The 19,799-nt window shown below is 38.8% G+C and overlaps 1 protein-coding gene across 3 annotated transcripts in view; it reads right to left on the reverse strand.

Annotated features, from left to right (window-relative positions):
- Positions 1-19,799, reverse strand: part of LOC107771980 (DExH-box ATP-dependent RNA helicase DExH14) — a 50,246-nt gene that overhangs the window by 11,731 nt on the left and 18,716 nt on the right. For all 3 annotated transcript variants that reach the window (XM_075244676.1, XM_075244675.1, XM_075244677.1), the window contains exons 28-45: positions 13,981-14,184; positions 13,754-13,870; positions 13,541-13,663; positions 12,279-12,368; positions 12,072-12,197; positions 11,869-11,931; positions 10,397-10,485; positions 10,134-10,224; positions 9,865-10,014; positions 9,576-9,767; positions 9,416-9,481; positions 8,072-8,227; positions 7,796-7,939; positions 2,033-2,100; positions 1,788-1,953; positions 1,612-1,674; positions 1,216-1,311; positions 895-1,062 (exon numbers count right to left, since the gene is read on the reverse strand). In XM_075244676.1, the coding sequence (XP_075100777.1) occupies positions 895-1,062; positions 1,216-1,311; positions 1,612-1,674; positions 1,788-1,953; positions 2,033-2,100; positions 7,796-7,939; positions 8,072-8,227; positions 9,416-9,481; positions 9,576-9,767; positions 9,865-10,014; positions 10,134-10,224; positions 10,397-10,485; positions 11,869-11,931; positions 12,072-12,197; positions 12,279-12,368; positions 13,541-13,663; positions 13,754-13,870; positions 13,981-14,184 (2,172 nt within the window). The remainder of the gene's footprint in view (positions 1-894; positions 1,063-1,215; positions 1,312-1,611; positions 1,675-1,787; positions 1,954-2,032; positions 2,101-7,795; positions 7,940-8,071; positions 8,228-9,415; positions 9,482-9,575; positions 9,768-9,864; positions 10,015-10,133; positions 10,225-10,396; positions 10,486-11,868; positions 11,932-12,071; positions 12,198-12,278; positions 12,369-13,540; positions 13,664-13,753; positions 13,871-13,980; positions 14,185-19,799) is intronic.

The following is a 19,799-nucleotide window of genomic DNA, read 5'->3' on the forward strand; positions in this document are numbered from 1 at the left end:
TTTAATTTTAAAAAATATTTTTCTTTGTACATTATTTATCTTCTATTTCTCTACATTTACTTCTATTTATCTTTATTTATGGGAATATACTGGGTATGTTGTTGTTGTTGTATTTATCTTCTATTTCTCTACATTTACTTCTTGTAATTCCATGTAATTGCTCGTATATTTTATTTCTTATTGATTTTATTTTCTTCATTTAGCGTAACTGCATTATTATTCTAGTTTTTGAAACTACACCTCCTAATATTAAAAATAATGAGTCATTAACAAACTTGGCATATAATGAATGATGCCATTAAAGTAGAATTTCGTTGTTGAACGAGGTTATAAACTTATTATGTTTCATAATCTTAAGTTGTATTGGAACTTATTTTTATTATGTTAGAATTTGACATATGTTAAACTATTTTATTTTAATTTTTTGGATTTTAAAATTGTGTTATATTTATGATTCCAATTTACTTGTTTTAGTAGTATTGACTTGTTATTTCACATTGCATTTAGTTCATTTTTTAGTTAGAATTGATAGATTAGTTTTGTCAAACATTTGAATAATGTTATGACATTATATTTATAAATATTAATTTATTTTATCAAACATGCATTTTATGATGTTCTTACAAAATGTATGTTTTTAGTTTTTATAATTAATTAAACTAAATATAATTAATTTCGTTTATATATTTCTGTCTCTCTCTATCTCTATCTCTATCTATCTACGATGAGTTTAGAGAGAAGAAGCACAGGAAAAGGGAACTCATAAGATAAAAAGGGAAAAATAGCAGGGAGGCCGATATATATATATATATATATACACACACACACACACACACACACACTATATATATTACAGTTAATAGATAAAGAAAGCTTTGCAAGCAGTAGCAAGACCTGCATGACCATTTGCAACAGATGCATACAGGTAATGGTACTTGAGAGCCATCCACTGTTAGCACAAATATCTATCATGGCCTGAATAATACGTATACTTTGATCCAGCACAGACTTCAAGTCTGTGACATAATCGCTGATTGGTAGCTCTGATTGGGAAAAATGAGCCTGCAAAACAGTGACATGTTTAAGGAAAAAGAACAAGAAATATTACATCACATGGAAATAACACCCCCACCCCAGCGACAAGAGAGAGAAGTGAACAGAAAATATCCTGTTGATGTTAAATAGAAACTAGCAGCCAAAAGCCAGAACCCCTACCTGAAAGAGCAAATTTGCTTTCACATGAGGGTCATCTAGGCGACTGTGGTCGACAGCATATGGAACTTTCTCTGATAATTTTTCATTGTAGTTTTCCTGGTATAGAGAAAAATGAGCAGACAATGAGTACAATAGACCAGTAAAGAAGCAGTTGATGCATAGTTTTGAAATTTCAAATCCACAGGCCATTTCTTAACAGAATGTACATATTACTTTTGGTTTGTAGATCAAATAATTTACAAATGTCAGCAACAAACAGGACAAGCAATGTTCTTAGCCTACTTGTCAAAACAAGCAAGTTATATACAAGGCAACAATAAAAGCAATTGAATGAGTTGAAAAGCAACAAATTGTTCAGAAACAACTTCCTTCAAATATACTTGTTCAGAAAATTACCTCATTATGCCTCACGGGGAGCTCATCGTATTCTGAAGCACCAGATAGTATTTGTAGGAAAACCTAAAGTAAAAGATAAACAGGAATACCAAGAAATATATTTAATCTACGTATGCGTAAAATCATTTAAGACAGAGAAATAAGGTTTGAACATCCACGTTAGGTGTTCTACAAACCTCGAGAGATGTATCAGGTCCTATTTTTGAGCCAAACATTGATACAGTGGTGTACTTGAGATAATATTGAGATGCTATTGAGCCCAACATCAGTGGTTCGACACTATCCTCAGTAATCTTGATGCATCCACTATCTTCTAGATCCTCAAATGTGCTTTGCACCAAGCTGCTTAAAAAATAAGGTGAGTACAAACAGAAATATCCTAGAAATTCTATTTCAAGAGTATGTAGTGCTTTCATTTTACCTAGACAAATAAGAATTTAGAATCCCAGGTTCTGCAACCTCTAAGCCATAATAAGCTGGGTTAACCATCTGCCAGAAAAAACTCTGTGATTGGCAAACATAATAACTTGCAGGGAAAGAGTAGTACATCATATTGTTTATAATTCTTCAAACATAGAAGATAGTCTTAAAAACATCAGCGTATTCAAAAAAAAAAAAGTAACATCATTAATCACTAGTGATGCATTAGTAGATGGAAGTGAAAATGTAATTTCTTCTCATTCATTTTAAGTGTCGTGTCATCTCTCCTTTATCTTTTATTTTATTTTGTTTTGTTTTGTTTTCTGGTAACATCCTTTTTTTACCCCCATTCCCTTCCCAGGGGACCATCGTGCCCTCCTACTGTTCCCTCTTGGTGTCTCGAACCACAAATCTAATGGTGGGAGATAGAGGGGGCCTTCACTAGGGTAAGACTTTGAACCAAATTCCGATTATGCCCCACAGCGACTCCCCACAAATCAAGTAAATTTCTGTTCACTGCAAAGGGCATCTAAACAGGCAGTATACAGAAATGTAACTATTCTCTTGTCCTTTTGCATGAGATGGAACATACTACACATGCAAGATCCAACTGGAGAGGCAGAAGGATGCAATGAGTAGTACTCTAGACCCCACGGTGTGGGATAAGACTGGGTATGTTGTTATTGTTGTTGTAAAAAACTTGCCGCAGCCCAAAACACAAGGTCTATATAGTTAAATAATTAATAAACAGATTTGCGGATTAGCTATTACTGTCCCTTAGGAACTGATTAAATTTTGGCACAAGCTGTTTCAACTTGAGCTTTGACAAGACTTGGCTACCTGGAGTAGAACTCAGACGCTCCTTATTTTTAACTCTTCGATGGCACACGGCTTGAGGGGGAGTGTTAGTTTACAGATATGTATAGTGTAGTCTTGTCCCACATTGGAAGAGGAGTAATATCTCCTTGTAGTGTATAGCTATAAATAGGGACCTCTTGTATTGTATTTATCATCCAATATCAATAACATATTTTCTCCCGTGCTTTCTCACATTGTATCAGAGCATTAGTGAGAAACCCGTCGATGTGCATCATTCCAGCGACTTCCCGGAAGAAAGACCTAGTCGCCGTGCAATTTTCCGGCGACTTAGAAAGCTGTCCGTAAGCAAATCACTTTCTGTTGGTGTTGTGCAAAAACCAACACCACCACAAGACTTCTCAGGCTCCGGCGACCAAACCCCAGTCAACCCCAGTGGAAAACACACGTCCACGCGCCCTCACGCGCCTGGAAAAGAAACTTTTTCCAGCGAGATCTGACCCATGTGCCGGCGCGTGAGCACTGTTCCGGCCAGATTTTGAAAAAGTTTCAGTTGAACAGTAGGATCGCCTGATAATTCCGATCCTACCCTCACTGGTTTTGTTTCATTCCGACCACTTTGAGTTTTTCCGTCAGCTACAGTAGATTCCGACAAGCTACATTGTTTACGGCATGAACAGTGTTTCCAGCATAAACAGTGTTCTGTTTTCCTGCTGTAAACAGTGTTTTTCAAGCTATTTCTTCAGTTTTCTCACAGGATTACTTATTTCCACTATTTCAAGTTAACCCTGCTACTACAAATTGTAGCGACATGGGAACCGATGCTTTGAATAGTCGGATGGTTTCTTTAGCAGATTATATTGAGCTCCTTCAGTACAAAGCATGTAAGCAAACATCTTCTGAGATAGCTTCTGTTGTTCAAACACGTAATAGCGTGACTTGTTTCTCCCAATCTTCATCCTCCGAGTCTTGGGTCATTGATTCGGGTGCATCAGATCATATTTCTGGTAACAAATCTCTTTTCACTACTATTTCGTATTCTCAACCTCTTCCAAAAGTCACAATGGCCAATGGGTCTCAAACCATGGCAACTGCAATAGGTCAAGCAAGCTCACTTCCTTCCTTACCTTTAGATTCTCCTTTATGTTCCCAATAGTCCTTTTAATCTCATAGTTGTTAGTCGCTTAGCCAAATCACTTAAATGCGCTGTTTTATTTCTTGATGACCATGTTTTTATACAGGAACGCAGTACGGGGCGGATCATTGGTACCGGACATGAATCAAACGGACTTTATTACCTTATCCTTGCTAAATCACATGGACTCACATCTTGTCTTCCTTTTACAACTTGTCCTGCTACTGATTCACCAGATTTATTACATAAACGGTTGGGGCATCCCAGTTTGTCAAAACTTCTGAAAATGGTATCTGGTTTATCTCACTTGTCAGCTCTAGAGTGTGAGTCATGTCAGCTCGGTAAGCATACTCACTCTCATTTCCCTCGGCGTCTTGATAATCGAGCAGAGTTATCTTTTACTTTAGTCTATTCAGATGTTAGGGGTCCTAGTCGGGTCAGTTCCACCTTGGAATTCCGCTACTTTGTCAGTTTCATTGATGATTATTCCAGGTGTACTTGGATATTTTTGATAAAAAATCGATCTGAGCTGTTTTCTATTTTCCAGACCTTCCACGCTGAAATTCAAAATCAATTTGGGGTTTCTATTCGCACATTTCGTAGTGATAATGCTCGAGAGTATTTTCCTTCCCTATTTCAGCTCATGGGATTATTCATCAAATATCTTGTCCGTACACATCTCAACAAAATAGGGTAGTTGAAAGAAAGAATAGACATCTTATTGAAACTACTCGTACCCTGCTCATACAATCTCATGCTCCGTTGCGTTTTTGGGGGGATGCAGTTCTTACATCTTGCTATCTTATTAATCGTATGCCATCTTCAGCTATCCAGAACCAAGTTCCATTCTCTGTCATGTTTCCCCACTTACCTTTGTTCTCTCTTCCACCCCGTATCTTTGGAAGCACTTGTTTTGTCCATAACCTTACTCCATGAACAGATAAGTTAGCTCCTCGTGCTCTTAAGTGCGTATTTCTGGGTTTTTCGAGAACACAAAAAGGGTATCGATGCTACTTTCCAGACCTCCAGCGGTACCTTATGTCCGTTGATGTTATCTTCTTTGAAACTCAATCATACTTCACAGGTTCAGGTCATCACTTAGACATTTCTGAGGTACTACTAGTTTCATCTTTTGGAGATTCAGTCACTCCAACTCCACCACCTACAGCTCCAATTGTAGCTCCACCACCTATAGCTCTAGTTCCACCACCTACAGCTCCAGTTGTAGCTCCACCACCTATAGCTCCAGTTCCTCCACATAATCCAGTTCAACCTTCTGCAGCTCCACCACTCTTGACTTATCATCGTCGTCCACATCCAGCATCAGGCCCAGGTGATTCACGCCCCGCATCAAATTCTGTACCTACTGCGGACTTGTCTCCTCTTAGTCAACCAATTGCACTCCGCAAAGGTGTACGATCCACACTTAATCCCAATCCCCACTATGTCGGTTAAAGTTATCATCGTCTGTCGTCACCTCATTATACTTTTATATCTTCTTTGTCCACTGTTTCTATCCCTAAGTCTACGGATGAGGCATTATCTCATCCAGAATGGCGACAGGCTATGATTGACGAGATGTCTGCTTTACATGCGAGTGGCACTTGGGAGCTTGTTCCTCTTCCTACAGGTAAGTCTACTGTTGGTTGTCGTTGGGTTTATGCAGTAAAAATCGGCCCAGATGGCCAGGTTGATCGGCTTAAGGCTCGTCTTGTTGCAAAAGGATATACTCAGATTTTTGGGGTAGATTATAGTGATACTTTCTCTCTCGTGGCTAAAGTAGCATATGTTCGTCTCTTTTTGTCCATGGTTGTTGTACGTCATTGGCCTCTTTATCAGTTAGACATTAAGAATGCTTTTCTCCACGGTGATCTTGAGGAGGAAGTTTATATGGAGCAACCACCTGGTTTTGTTGCTCAGGGGGAGTTTAGTGGTTGTGTATGCAGATTGTGCAGGTCACTATATGATTTGAAACAGTCCCCTCGAACTTGGTTTGGTAAGTTCAGCACAATTATTCAGGAGTTCGGCATGACTCGCAGTGAGGCTAATCACTCTGTGTTTTATCGGCATTCTGCTCCTAATCTGTGTATTTATCTGATGGTTTATGTTGATGATATTGTTATTACTGGCAATGATCAGGATGGTATTACTAATCTGAAGCAGCATCTCTTTCAGCACTTCCAGACTAAGGATCTGGGCAGACTGAAGTATTTTCTAGGTATTGAGGTCGCTCAGTCTAGCTCAGGTATTGTTATTTCATAGCGGAAGTGTGCCTTAGACATTCTTGAGGAGACTGGAATGATGAGTTGCAGACCTATTGACTCTCATGTGGATCCGAATGCTAAGCTTCTGCCTGGACAGGGGGAGCCTCTTAGAGACTCTACGAGATATAGGAGGTTGGTTGGAAAATTGAATTACCTCACAGTGACTAGACCTGACATTTCTTTTCCGGTGAGTGTTGTAAGTTAGTTTATGGATTCTCCCTGTGATAGTCACTAGGATGCAGTTGTTCGCATTTTTCGGTATATAAAGTCAGCTCCAGGCAAAGGATTACTATTCGAGGATCGAGGCCACGAGCAGATTTTTGAGTACACAGATGCTGATTGGGCAGGATCACCTTCTGATAGATGTTATACGTCTGGATATTGTGTTTTAGTAGGAGGTAACTTGGTCTCGTGGAAGAGCAAGAAACAGAATGTAGTTGCTCGATCTAGTGCCGAAACTGAATATCGGGCCATGGATATGGCAACGTGTGAGTTAGTTTGGGTCAAGCAGTTGCTCAAGAAGTTAAAGTTCGGAGAAATCGGCAAGATGGAACTAGTTGGTGATAACCAAGCTGCTCTTCATATTGCGTCAAATCCGATGTTCCATGAGAGGACTAAACACATTGAGATCGACTGTCACTTTGTCAGAGAAAAAATACTTTCAGGATATATTGTTACAAAGTTTGTAAAGTCGAATAATCAACTAGCAGATATTGTCTCTTACTGGTTCTCGTATTAGCTACATGTGTAACAAGCTCGGTACATATGATGTGTATGCACCGGCTTGAGGGGAGTGTTAGTTTACAGATATGTATAGTATAGTCTTGTCCCACATTAGAAGAGGAGTAATATCTCCTTGTAGTGTTTAGTTATAAATAGGGACCTCTTGTATTGTATTTATCATCCAATATCAATAATATATTTTCTCCCGTGCTTTCTCACAAGCAGTAAGCGGTAAAGCACATCAAACTGGCAAGTGTTTTTCTTGTGCAACTATAACTGCTGCTTGAATAAGTGTGTTCCCTTTGTCTGCTTGTTGATTACAATAATATAGATCTTAAAGGTCACAACAGTCCGAAATAAATCCTCTTACTAGATCAAATAACAATATGCTTGATACAATTGAAATAAACCCTTTACCCACCACACACTTTTTCCAATTCCAATTGTTACATGTTTGCAATGGTAAGTTAGCAATAACACTTACCTTCCGAAATAGACAACATAAACAACAGATAATGGCAACAGGGTCACTCTTAAAGCTCTTGTATTACTATTAAGTCTACCTCATTTGAAAAGACTCATTTCATTTACTGGACTTCCATTTATATGGCACTTAACTGATGGAGACACAACTTAGTTCATTACATATTTAGAAATTTCATATTAATATGTTACATTAATGAGTAACCCATATCAGATTTGCAATCAAACAACATACTTATGATTACTAGCAGAAAGAAAAACATGCATCAAGCAGATTGGTGCAAGATGGAAAATTTGGAGCAACAAAAGTTAAATTGCCTGCCCTAAGACCACCAAACCATACCAATCTACGGAATAAGTAGGTCCAAGTGAGATAATGCACTGCATCCTCTTTATGACAGATTGTTCCCGTAACGATCTCAGCATTGATGTGGTCATGCAATTGCTCTCTCAGGCTACTTTCAACTGGGAATGGTTCATACAGAAACTGCAAAAAGAGAGCACATTATCTACGTGTTGGGAAGAAAATGCAATATACTAGGCACTTGAATAATTGAAAGAAAGAAAAAGCAACATTATAGTCAAGATAAATTATTCAAAGAAAAGAAATATAGATAACCTTTTTATAGAAGCTCTTCTTGGGTTCATGAACAAGAATAACAGCTTTTCCATGTTGATCATATTGTGGACGACCAGCTCGACCCATCATTTGTAATATATCAGTGATTGGGAAATCAACATATCTTTTTGCCTTCCCATCATAGTACTCTGTTCCCTGCAGAAGGATCTATATATTTTAGACACCAAAGATGGTGTGCATCTTGAGGACGCATGAAAAACTTTGATTGTTTTAGAGGTAATATATTTGTATATTAACAAATAGGCTACACAAAAACTGTGGAGTCACCCATAATTACAATGTGGAATGCAGGAAAACACTCCTAAATCCTTTTCCTTCGCACAAGGATTCTAAAACATCAAACAAAGATTCATGATCTTCTAAATACTTTCCTTTACACCAAAAATAGAAAAGAACTAAACACTTCATTTGAGAAGAACTAACTTTGACTGTCATTAAAAAACATAAAAACACAGTTATCTGTTAGGATGAGCAGATTATACTCATCGAAGGAAGGCAAGGAGAAGAAATATATGTATCTACTCCCTTTCTTTTAATTTAGATTAAGTAGTTTGATTCGGCACGGAGTTTAAGAAAGAAAAAGAAGACTTTTGAAACTTGTGGTCCTAAAAGCTTAAGGGGTAAAAGCTTTGTGGGGCCATGATATTTGTGTGGTCATAAAAACTTCTCATTAAGGGAAAAATGGATAAAATGAAAAGTTTAAAGTTAAATTGTTTCCAAATAGATAAATGTGTTATTCTTTTTGGAACGGACTTATAGGGAAAGTACCTCATCTAAATTGAAACGGAGGATGCATTTTTTTTAAGAGAGAGAAAGAAGAAAGACTTAAAAATTTGTCTATTGCAACAAGAGGATAAAAAGGAGATGTCCTATTACTTATGATCAAAGTTGAACTTTACAAAAGAAGACCCAAAATATTCCACAGAAAACAGAGTATAAACCACTTATGTTTTACTGAATTCACACTAATAGAGAAGTGCAATATTGAAGAACATTTGGGGTCAAAATTGATTTTGGAGTATTTTCCCAACAGAAATAAAGGAGAAAAAGAATTTAGGGACTTCAAATAACCTTCAAAATTTTAATTACATGAAAGGAACTCCATTTATTAGTAAGAAATGGATTAAAGCAAGTTTAAAACCAGTAAAGTGAAATGTGATCCAGTATACAGCATATCTGTAAGAATGCTATGTAACAAATAAAGCTGAAAAAAGATGACAATAAGCCCATGGTATGCGTGCATTGCAAAGGGAGACGATATTATAGCATTCCTGACTTTGACCAAATTCTGGAAAGCGGATAAGACTACGTACAGACACGTACCTTAATAATAACCAAATGTGCAGGAAGGTTTACACCCCATGCTAACGTACTTGTACAGACCAACACCTAGAAATTTGCAGCCAAAATGACTCAAATATAAGCTTCAATTTCAGCATATTATTGCTCCTAGAGATCTAAAATTTTCAGATGATATAGTTGCCTGAATCTTGTTGTTTGCAAATAGTTCCTCGACCAATGATCTGTCTTTATCATTCAGTCCAGCATGGTGCAATCCAATTCCAAACTGTAAGGTGTGCTTCAAGTTCTGGTCTGTGATTTGAGAAAGAACCATCTGAAGTGCATCTTCTGGCATGTTTATGAACTGCCTCGGGTGCTCATCTGAAGCTGCAAACTTTGAATTCAGAAAGAAAATGTAACAGATTAGTTACCATTACTACGAGATAGAAATATTCAGATAGACACAGTTCAAACATGATTTGTTATCTCACCTGAATAAGGTCCAGTGCTGTAAGCCTTGTTTGGCGACGAGATGAGACAAAGATTAGAACTGGTTTTGTTGGTGAATGGGTACATATAGCAGCATATGCGGGCTTGTTCATACTATTCATCCTCGGGCAGTAGAACTTCCCAGGATATCCCTGTTAAAGGAAAGGATTCATAAATCACTATTAAAGCATGATAATAGTAGGTAAATATACTTAAGTCTACTTTGATGATGATGGTCCTTGGGCAGCTTATAATCAACAGCTCCACTTGCCTGAATATGAACTTCAAGAGGAACAGGCCTCACACTTGGCTTGAAATTGAAGAGACCATTTTCGTCAACACCCAACCAATCAGCCAAATTACTGGGTTTGAAGAAGCATGAAAGAATGTCATTTAAGAGTTAACAAGATAAAAAGTAGTAACCTTGCAATCTATTGCTAAAACGGAACAATCAACAAAGCAAAAACTCCATGAAACCCATTAGCACGTTTGTACATAAAAGAAGAGTAAAAAATATAGCAATAAAGCCCATACTGTGCATTTGCTAATGCTGTCGACAGGCCAACAAACCGAACTGAGCGCTCTGTTTGAGAAGATATGTATCTCATCCTTGAGACAATAACCTAGAACCAGAAATCCAGCATTAGACATGATCAAGAGATTACAATATAGTCAATGAATCAAAGGACCACGCGAGGGCAACAGATCTGACACAACCAAGATCCTGATAAAAATATCCACTGATTTCCAAAAGGTTATTTTCCTTGTTGATAACAAATGGACTTTGAGCCTAACTCAACCCCAAAAGCTTGCTCATGGGGTGAGAATTTCCCAAAACCATATAAGGAGACAACCATTTCCTCCACCAATGTGGGATAATCTAACACCCCCCACGCCAAGGCCTAGTTAACTGGAACGTGGACAATATAACATGAGGGTCCAACATTAGGTAAACCAAGAATAGGAATGGGCCTGGCAGATATATACTATATGTAATAGACCATCCAATTAGTAATATTGTTCGTGTTGGGCCTGGGCATACCACGGCTTTAAAACGCGTCATTAGGGTCTAAGGCTTGCTTTTTTGATATACCTAGCATGCTGATGTAGTATTTGCCCAGTGTGTTATGTACACTCGCCCTTAGGAACTCAACATCCTTATTCCTTGCTAAGGTTTTCCCCCACCATCATCACAAAGATGTGGGATTTAAATTCAGTTGAACACTGAGGCTTGGCCGACCATCGCCCAAAGCTACATGCGAAGTGTCACTGTTACCATGATAAGAAATGGACCTTGGGCCTAACTCAACCCCAAAAGTTAGCTGATGAGGCGAGAATTGCCCAACATCATATAAGGAGATAACAACCATCTCTCCACCAATGTGGAACAAAACTAACATTACATCCTTCCAGCCAATTCACACCTCAATGGAGTTGCTTAATAGCACCCATTATTAACTCATTCAGGGTAAAACATGGTATCATGGATATTGATAGCAAAGGTTAAAAGTACACTTCAACGAGGTCTAGGGAGCCTCCTTATTCAAAACAATTCGAACAAATGGATGCGTGGGAGTGAATTGGTAAATGCTAATCATTTGTTCTTGCAAAAACAAGAGATGACGTGCATGTTTTTTAATCTTTTTTGGGTTATGGGTGATGCCTTTATGTAGATGGAAAGTCTGGGCTACATAGAGAGAGGGAATTTATGCTCTGAAGGAAGTAAAAGACCTAATATAGTTAGATTTAAATCTTGTGCATGATATAGATGACTTGATGGAGTTTGTTAGCTCCCTACCTATATAAAAAGGGAACCATCCTTTTCTATATTTTGAACACAGCACTCACTTAGTGCTCGAATATGAATAACTATAACTGGCTAATCACAGAAGAAGATAAAGATGAAGACGCAGAAGAAGAAAAAAGAAAAAGAAAAAAAAAGAATGACAAGTCAAAGCACTTGCAATACAAGTGTGAGAGACATTCAGTGATAATCAGCTGCGTACCTCAAGTATGGGTCCTCGATCAGCTCCAAGTAAATGAATCTCATCCAAAATCATAAGCCCGACCTATTGATGTAGGTTTGAACATTTGATTATGTTCAAGAGAGCATTCATGAAGAGAATGTTGATGTTACAATTTTGATATTACGTACAAATAGCTTAACAAACAAACAATCAAAGGTATAAAAACGAATGAAATATTGCACCTTAGTGACATAGCTTCGACTGTGCCAATTGCGACTAATACCATCCCACTTTTCAGGAGTGGAGATAATGATGTCTGCTGACAAGAGAGCCATTAGATCCGGGGTGTAGTCACCAGTCATTTCAACCTGCTTAAAATATTTGAGTTGCAGTGATAGTACATCTATGAGTCATAAAAATAATGCCCAAACAAAAGAAACTTCACGCACCATCTTCTTTCCAAGTTGGGAAACAAGACGCTTTCTCCAGTCCGTCATTCTCTCACGAACAATAGCCTTTAAAGGTGCTATATAGATAACCTGCAGGTAGAAAATCACTAAAAGACCATAGGCAATGATGAAGTTGAAGAGTTGAGATACACGTATAATGATGGGAAATCTTAATTAGACAAAATTAAATACGTAATTTTCCAACAACCTGAATCAGCATGTAATAGTGTCTTCTTTTTATTTTTTTAAGATTCAACAGAAAGATATAGCCATTAACTGATCAGAATCGGGAAACTTAATCCCAACTGCTCCCAAGGGGCTAATAATTACCTAGTCTCCTCTATGGGATCAATTTGGGATCTGTACATCCTAACCAAGGAGCATAAGGTTGTCCCACACTTTATGTTGCAATTACTGATGCAAGAGAGAGAAATCTCTCTGGAATTACTTAAGAAATTCAAGCAGTTAAACAAGCTCTAGCTGAACAGGTCACTTAATTATCATCAACCACTATCAACGACAAAAATTTGTAAAAGACCATAGCATCCACTAAAATAACAATTAGAGATAGGTGGAGAAATATCCTTCTCTTTTCTGTATTTACAGCTCACTTAACCACTACAGTATGGGGCAGTATAGGCTCGCAACTCAAGTTCTTACGATTAATAAATGTAAGATTTTTCTTATTCTTAGACCCCTGAACGGGTTTTCCCAGAACTATCTCAACTCTGATTGCTTAATTAACAAGAAAAACTCATCTAAGAGCTGATGTGATTTAACACTTGGCATTAAAACATGCCAAGAGCCGATCTGCAAAGTAGATCACAGTAAAAGCATAGTGAAACGAGATAAGATACTGACATCAAATTTGCACAGACAAAGTACACCTAAAATCCAGCTCCGATGCCATGTTCAGGAGTCCAGCTCTCATCCACATCAAATTGAATTCACGAGCATACGCCATAGCACGTGGGGGATCATTTTGAAGGTCTGATAGTAAGTATTAAATCCCTCCCACCAATAAATTTAGCTTTAAAATGAGCTGGAGGAACTAAAACATCGTCACACAATTTGATAAGTGTCATTGCTTCTTACAAGTCCTTGTTGAAAATGACAAGGACTATTCAAGGTCGGTTGGAAAGTGAAATCTATATCACTGAGGAGAATTTCACACAGAAAAATGTATATTAACAAAAAGAAACTGATAAAACCACCGACTACTCACATGAAAGTATCTAGCAAAACAAGTTGCAAAAAAATACCTTCATATCAGGCTGTGTATTGAATAAATGGAGCATAGCAAGCTCAGCTGATATAGTCTTCCCACTTCCAGTCGGAGCTCCTAAGAGGATATTTTTGTCGGTGTGATACAGCACATGAAAAGCCTGCCAAGATTGTTTTAAGCTACTGCTGATATTGACTAATGAACCAGACATTTATTGCAATTTAAGGAAATGAAAAAACTAGATATCCACCTGTGTTTGTATAGGATTGAAGTGAGAAAATTTATACAAGGCCTCAAAAGTTCCATTGCCAAGTGCAGTCACAGGAAGGGGTTTTAAATCTAGAAGTTCAGTGTGGGATGTTTGGACCTGAAGAAACATAAATTCAAGTCAGACAAAACCAACATCCAACATTCAAAATTTGGGAAGTATTGCAGATATTCAACAATATAAAGATGAGTTTAAGTTGATAAAACAACCTCCGGAAGAGCAAGTTTGTGGAGATTTATGATGTACAAAGCGTCTGCATGTAGCCATGAGTCAGAAACAGCACGAATGTAGTACTGCGGAGGATGTGGCTCAAAGATTGGCACAGTAAAAGATAGTTTATGTGGTTCCGCTCTGGCCATCTTCTTTGTGAGGGTGAAGAGCTCGGAATGGTAAATGTGGTCATTCTCAGAATCCTAAGGCAGTTATAGACAAATATGTTATTAAGATAAACTAGCAAAATATCAACAATAAATTCCTAGCTAAGTCATAAGATGAAAATTGCTCAAATTGAAACTTCCTTCTTCCATGCAAAATGAATCTTAAGTTCCAATTGGAATATTTGACGTATATTCAAGAAAAAAACAAGACTTACACGGGCCAACTAGATGTGATGCAAACAGTAATCATGAAGGTTTGAAAAAATATTAGAAGTGGAGGGCAAAATTCAATGGCAGCCACTGTCATCCCTTGAAGTTTTTAGTTTATTTTTTAGATGAATCACTAGATGGGCGGTAAAATATAGTTGAATGGACAGCAAGCAATCTTGAAAGTCACCCACGATATCTTGAATACAGCCCCTAAAATTGTCAGTGAGATACTGTTTCCAACATGGCATCATTTAAAATTTCCCCTATATCATATGTATCCTTTGTTTTTCCCCTTGTTGATCAATAGATCATAAGTATCCTTCTGCGACTTTAGAAACCATGTATCCTCCTGTGTTTAAGCAGACAACTATTATACATAATAAATTTTATATGATTCTTCACTCTTATGTTTCTTCTACGTTCCTCTTCTTCCTCCATTTCTTACCCTTTTTTATAAGGATACTTCCATGTCTTACTTTTTATCTCTGCACTCTGTCTAGCACCAGAATAGTCTTAAAAGTTAAAATATCATCATTTCCTTTATTCAGCCCCTTATCAACGCATTCACTAATCTCTTTCATGTGTTCCAATTTTTCCCGAGAAGAAGATATTCTGTAAGCTAATGTCCATTTTGTTAGAGGTTTTGGTCCTGAAGCGAATATCCGTCATCACAATGAACACAGAACTACTATTCATAGAACAATCTTCCCAAGTTCCTGACATATTAAATGTTTTACCCAATCACATATTGTAATGTAAAAAACTAAGCACCTTAATAAGCAACAACTAGGCAGTGGAACAAAGCGTAATTCCTCTGTTTCTACCGTTGTCTTCTCTTCCTTACACATAAGCTACTTTGCAAATAACTTCGACCACAATAATCTCCTCATGGCTCATGCCATGGCATCCATTTACCACCAGAAAGTTTATATTTACTTCACCGCTGAAACGATAAACTATTAAGACACTGGGCCTTGCCTCAGCATGGCTATTGGCATCCTATTACCCTACCTCCGCCAAGCTTCTGACTTTCTTCTTATCCAACCTACTTTCAACACCTTACTGCCAAAGAGAAACATAGGTAACTCAAATGCAAATACAATATCATCTCGCCACAGCATAATCACTTATCATCTCCCTTCTGGACTACCCAAACAACAGCACCTTCGTGCTCTGCTTGAGGCTATATGTGTTAGTGTCAAACCGGTACAGAGAAACAATAGAACTAAGACGAAAGCTCAACATACTAGACAAGTCAAACCAAAAGAACAAAAAAGGAAAGTCTCTCACTGGTCCTCGTATTAGTTATATATGTAACAAGCTCGGTACATATGATTTGTATGCACCGGCTTGAGGGGGAGTGTTAATTTACAGCATGTATATAGTGTAGTATTGTCCCACATTGGTAGAGGAGTAGTATGTCCTTGTATAGTATAGCTATAAATAAGGACCTCTTGTGTAGTATTATTCATTCATCCAATATCAATAACATATTTTCTCCCGTGCCTTCTCACATGGTATTAGAGCAATTGTGAGAGACTTATCGCTGTGCATAAATTCCAGCGATTCCGAGAAAGAGAAATCAGTATTTTTTAAGGTTGTTTTCTATCTGCTTCATTTCTGTCAATGTTGTGCAAAATCCAACACTACCACAAGAGTCGTCACTGTCCGGCGACCAAACCCCAGTGAACAACTCCGGCAGAAGCAGCCTCACGCGCCACCAGAAGCTCACGCGCGTGAGCTCACGCGCCGGCGCGTACGACCACTTCCGGCCATTTTTTGAAAATCTTCCTTCAGAACAGTTGGGTCGCCTGGTAATTCCGATCCTACCCCTATTGTTTTCATTTCATTCCGACAACTTTGAGTTTTTTCCGGTAGCTACAGTACTATTCCGACAGCTACAGTAGATTCCGGCAGCTACAGTGTTCCAGTATTCTGTTTCTGTGTTTCCGTACACTGTTTCAGTGGATTACAGTTGATTCTTTCTCCTATTTGGTAATAATTTGCAACAATGTCTTTGGGATTTGATGCTTTTGGGTCTAGAAACATGAGTTCTGGAAACTCTAGTGCTATTATTACCTCGGAACCTTTAATGGGAGGTTCAAACTACTTAGCTTGGGCTTCATCTGTCGAGTTATGGTGTAGAGGTCAAGGTGTTCAAGATCATCTAATCAAACAGTCTAGCGATGGAGATGAAAAGGCAATAGCACTTTGGGCAAAAATCGATACTCAGTTATGTAACATCTTGTGGCGATCTATTGATTCCAAGTTGATGCCCTTGTTTCGTCCATTCCAGACATGTTATTTGGTTTGGGCAAAGGCACGCACCTTATACACTAATGACATATCTCGCTTCTATGATGTGATATCACGGATGACAAACTTAAAGAAGCAGGAATTGGATATGTCTACTTACTTGGGTCAAGTACAGGCAGTCATGGAGGAATTTGAGAAGTTGATGCCAGTTTCGGCTAGTGTGGAAAAACAACAAGAGCAGCGACAGAAGATGTTTCTCGTTCTTACCCTCGCTGGACTTCCTAATGATCTTGATTCAGTACGCGACCAGATTTTGGCTAGTCCGTCTGTCCCGACAGTTGATGAATTATTCTCTCGATTACTCCGCCTTGCTGCAGCACCAAGTCCACCAGTGAGCTCATCACAGATACTTGATTCCTCTGTTCTTACATCCCAGACAATGGATGTTCGGGCATCTCAAACTATGGAGCATAGACGAGGAGGAGGTCGTTTTGGAAGATCTAGACCCAAGTGTTCTTATTGTCACAAACTTGGACACACTCGTGAAATGTGTTATTCCTTACATGGTCGTCCACCCAAAAATGCTTACATTGCTCAGACCGAGACTCCAGGTAACCAAGGATTTTCTTTAGGTAAAGAAGAATATAATGAGCTCCTTCAGTATCGAGCAAGTAAGCAGACATCTCCACAAGTAGCCTCAGTTGCTCAGACTGATACTTCTGTTTCTGGTAATTCTTTTGCTTGTGTTTCTCAGTCTAGCACTCTTGGCCCATGGGTCATGGACTCCGGCGCTTCTGATCACATCTCTAGTAATATATCACTTTTGTCAAATATTGTATATTCACAGTCTCTTCCCACTGTTACTTTAGCCAATGGATGTCAAACTAAGGCAAAAGGAGTTGGACAAGCTAATCCCTTGTCTTCTATCACCCTAGATTCCGTTCTTTATGTCCCTGGCTGTCCTTTTAGTCTTGCATCTGTTAGTCGTTTGACTCGTGCCCTCCATTGTGGTATATACTTTATTGACGATTCTTTTATTATGCAGGACCGCAGTACGGGACAGACAATTGGTACAGGACGTGAATCAGAAGGCCTTTACTACCTTAACTCACTCAGTCCTTCCACAACATGTCTAGTTACAGATCCTCCAGATCTAATCCACAGACGTTTAGGACATCCGAGTTTATCCAAACTTCAGAAGATGGTGCCTAGTTTATCTAGTTTGTCTACATTAGATTGTGAGTCGTGTCAACTTGGGAAACATACCCGAGCCTCCTTTTCGCGTAGTGTTGAGAGTCATGCATAGTCTGTCTTCTCCTTAGTTTATTCTGATATATGGGGTCCTAGTAGAGTCAGTTCATCCTTGGGATTTCGTTACTTTGTCAGTTTCATTGATGATTATTCAAGATGTACTTGGCTTTTCTTAATGAAAGATCGTTCTGAGTTATTTTCTATATTCCAGAGTTTCTGTGCTGAAATCAAAAACCAATTTGGTGTTTCTATTCGCATTTTTCGCAGTGATAATGCCTTAGAATATTAATCTTCTCAATTTCAGCAATCTATGACTTCTCAGGGAATTATTCATCAGACATCTTGTCCTTATACCCCTCAGCAAAATGGGGTTGCTGAGAGAAAGAATAGGCACCTTATTGAGACTGCTCGCACACTTCTAATTGAATCTCGTGTTCCGTTGCGTTTTTGGGGCGATGCAGTTCTCACAGCTTGTTATTTGATTAATCGGATGCCTTCATCTCCCATCAAGAATCAGATTCCGCATTCAGTATTGTTTCCCCAGTCACCCTTATACTCTCTTCCACCTCGTGTTTTTGGGAGCATGTGTTTTGTTCATAACTTAGCCCCTGGGAAAGATAAGTTAGCTCCCCGTGCTCTCAAGTGTGTCTTCCTTGGTTATTCTCGTGTTCAGAAGGGATATCGTTGTTATTCTCCAGATCTTCGTAGGTACCTTATGTCAGCTGACGTCACATTTTTTGAGTCTAAACCTTTCTTTACCTCTGCTGACCACCATGATATATCTGAGGTCTTACCTATACCGACCTTTGAGGAGTTTACTATAGCTCTTCCTCCACCTTCGACCACAGAGTTTTCATCCATACCAACCGTTGAGGAGTCTAGTGTTGTTCCCCCTAGTTCCCCGGCCAAAGGAACACCACTCTTGACTTATCATCGTCGTTTGCGTCCTCCATCAGGCTCAACTGGTTCTCGTCCTGCACTTGACCCTGCTCCTACTGCGGACCCTGCTCCTAGTACACCGATTGCACTTCGGAAAGGTATAAGGACCACACTTAACCCTAATCCTCATTATGTCGGTTTGAGCTATCATCGTCTGTCATCTCCCCATTATGCTTTTATATCTTCTTTGTTCTCAGTTTCCATACCTAAGTCTACAGGTGAAGCGTTGTCTCATCCAGGATGGCGCCAGGCTATGAGTGACAAGATGTCTGCTTTACATACAAGTGGTACTTGAGAGCTTGTTCCTCTTCCCTCAGGTAAATCTACTGTTGGTTGTCGTTGGGTTTATGCAGTCAAAGTTGGTCTCGATGGACAGATTGATCGACTTAAGGCCCGTCTTGTTGCCAAAGGATATACTCAGAAATTTGGGCTCGATTACAGTGATACCTTCTCTCCCGTGGCTAAAGTGGCTTCAGTCCGCCTTTTTCTATCCATGGTTGCGGTTCGTCATTGGCCCCTTTATCAGCTGGACATTAAAAATGCCTTTCTTCACGGTGATCTTGAGGATGAGGTTTATATGGAGCAACCACCTGGTTTTGTTGCTCAGGGGGAGTCTCGTGGCCTTGTATGTCGCTTGCGTCGGTCACTTTATGGTCTAAAGCAGTCTCCTCGAGCCTGGTTTGGTAAGTTCAGCACGGTTATCCAGGAGTTTGGCATGATTCGTAGTGAAGCTGATCACTCTGTGTTTTATCGGCACTCTGCTTCAAGTCTCTGTATTTATCTGGTAGTCTATGTTGATGATATTGTTATTACTGGCAATGATCAGGATGGTATTACCAACCTGAAACAGCATCTCTTCCAGCACTTCCAAACTAAGGATCTAGGCAGATTGAAGTACTTTCTGGGTATTGAGGTTGCCCAGTCTAGCTCAGGTATTGTTATTTCTCAAAGAAAATATGCTTTAGACATTCTTGAGGAGACGGGGATGATAGGTT

The sequence above is a fragment of the Nicotiana tabacum genome, chromosome 22 (assembly GCF_000715075.1).
Source record: "Nicotiana tabacum cultivar K326 chromosome 22, ASM71507v2, whole genome shotgun sequence".
Taxonomy (NCBI): domain Eukaryota; kingdom Viridiplantae; phylum Streptophyta; class Magnoliopsida; order Solanales; family Solanaceae; genus Nicotiana; species Nicotiana tabacum.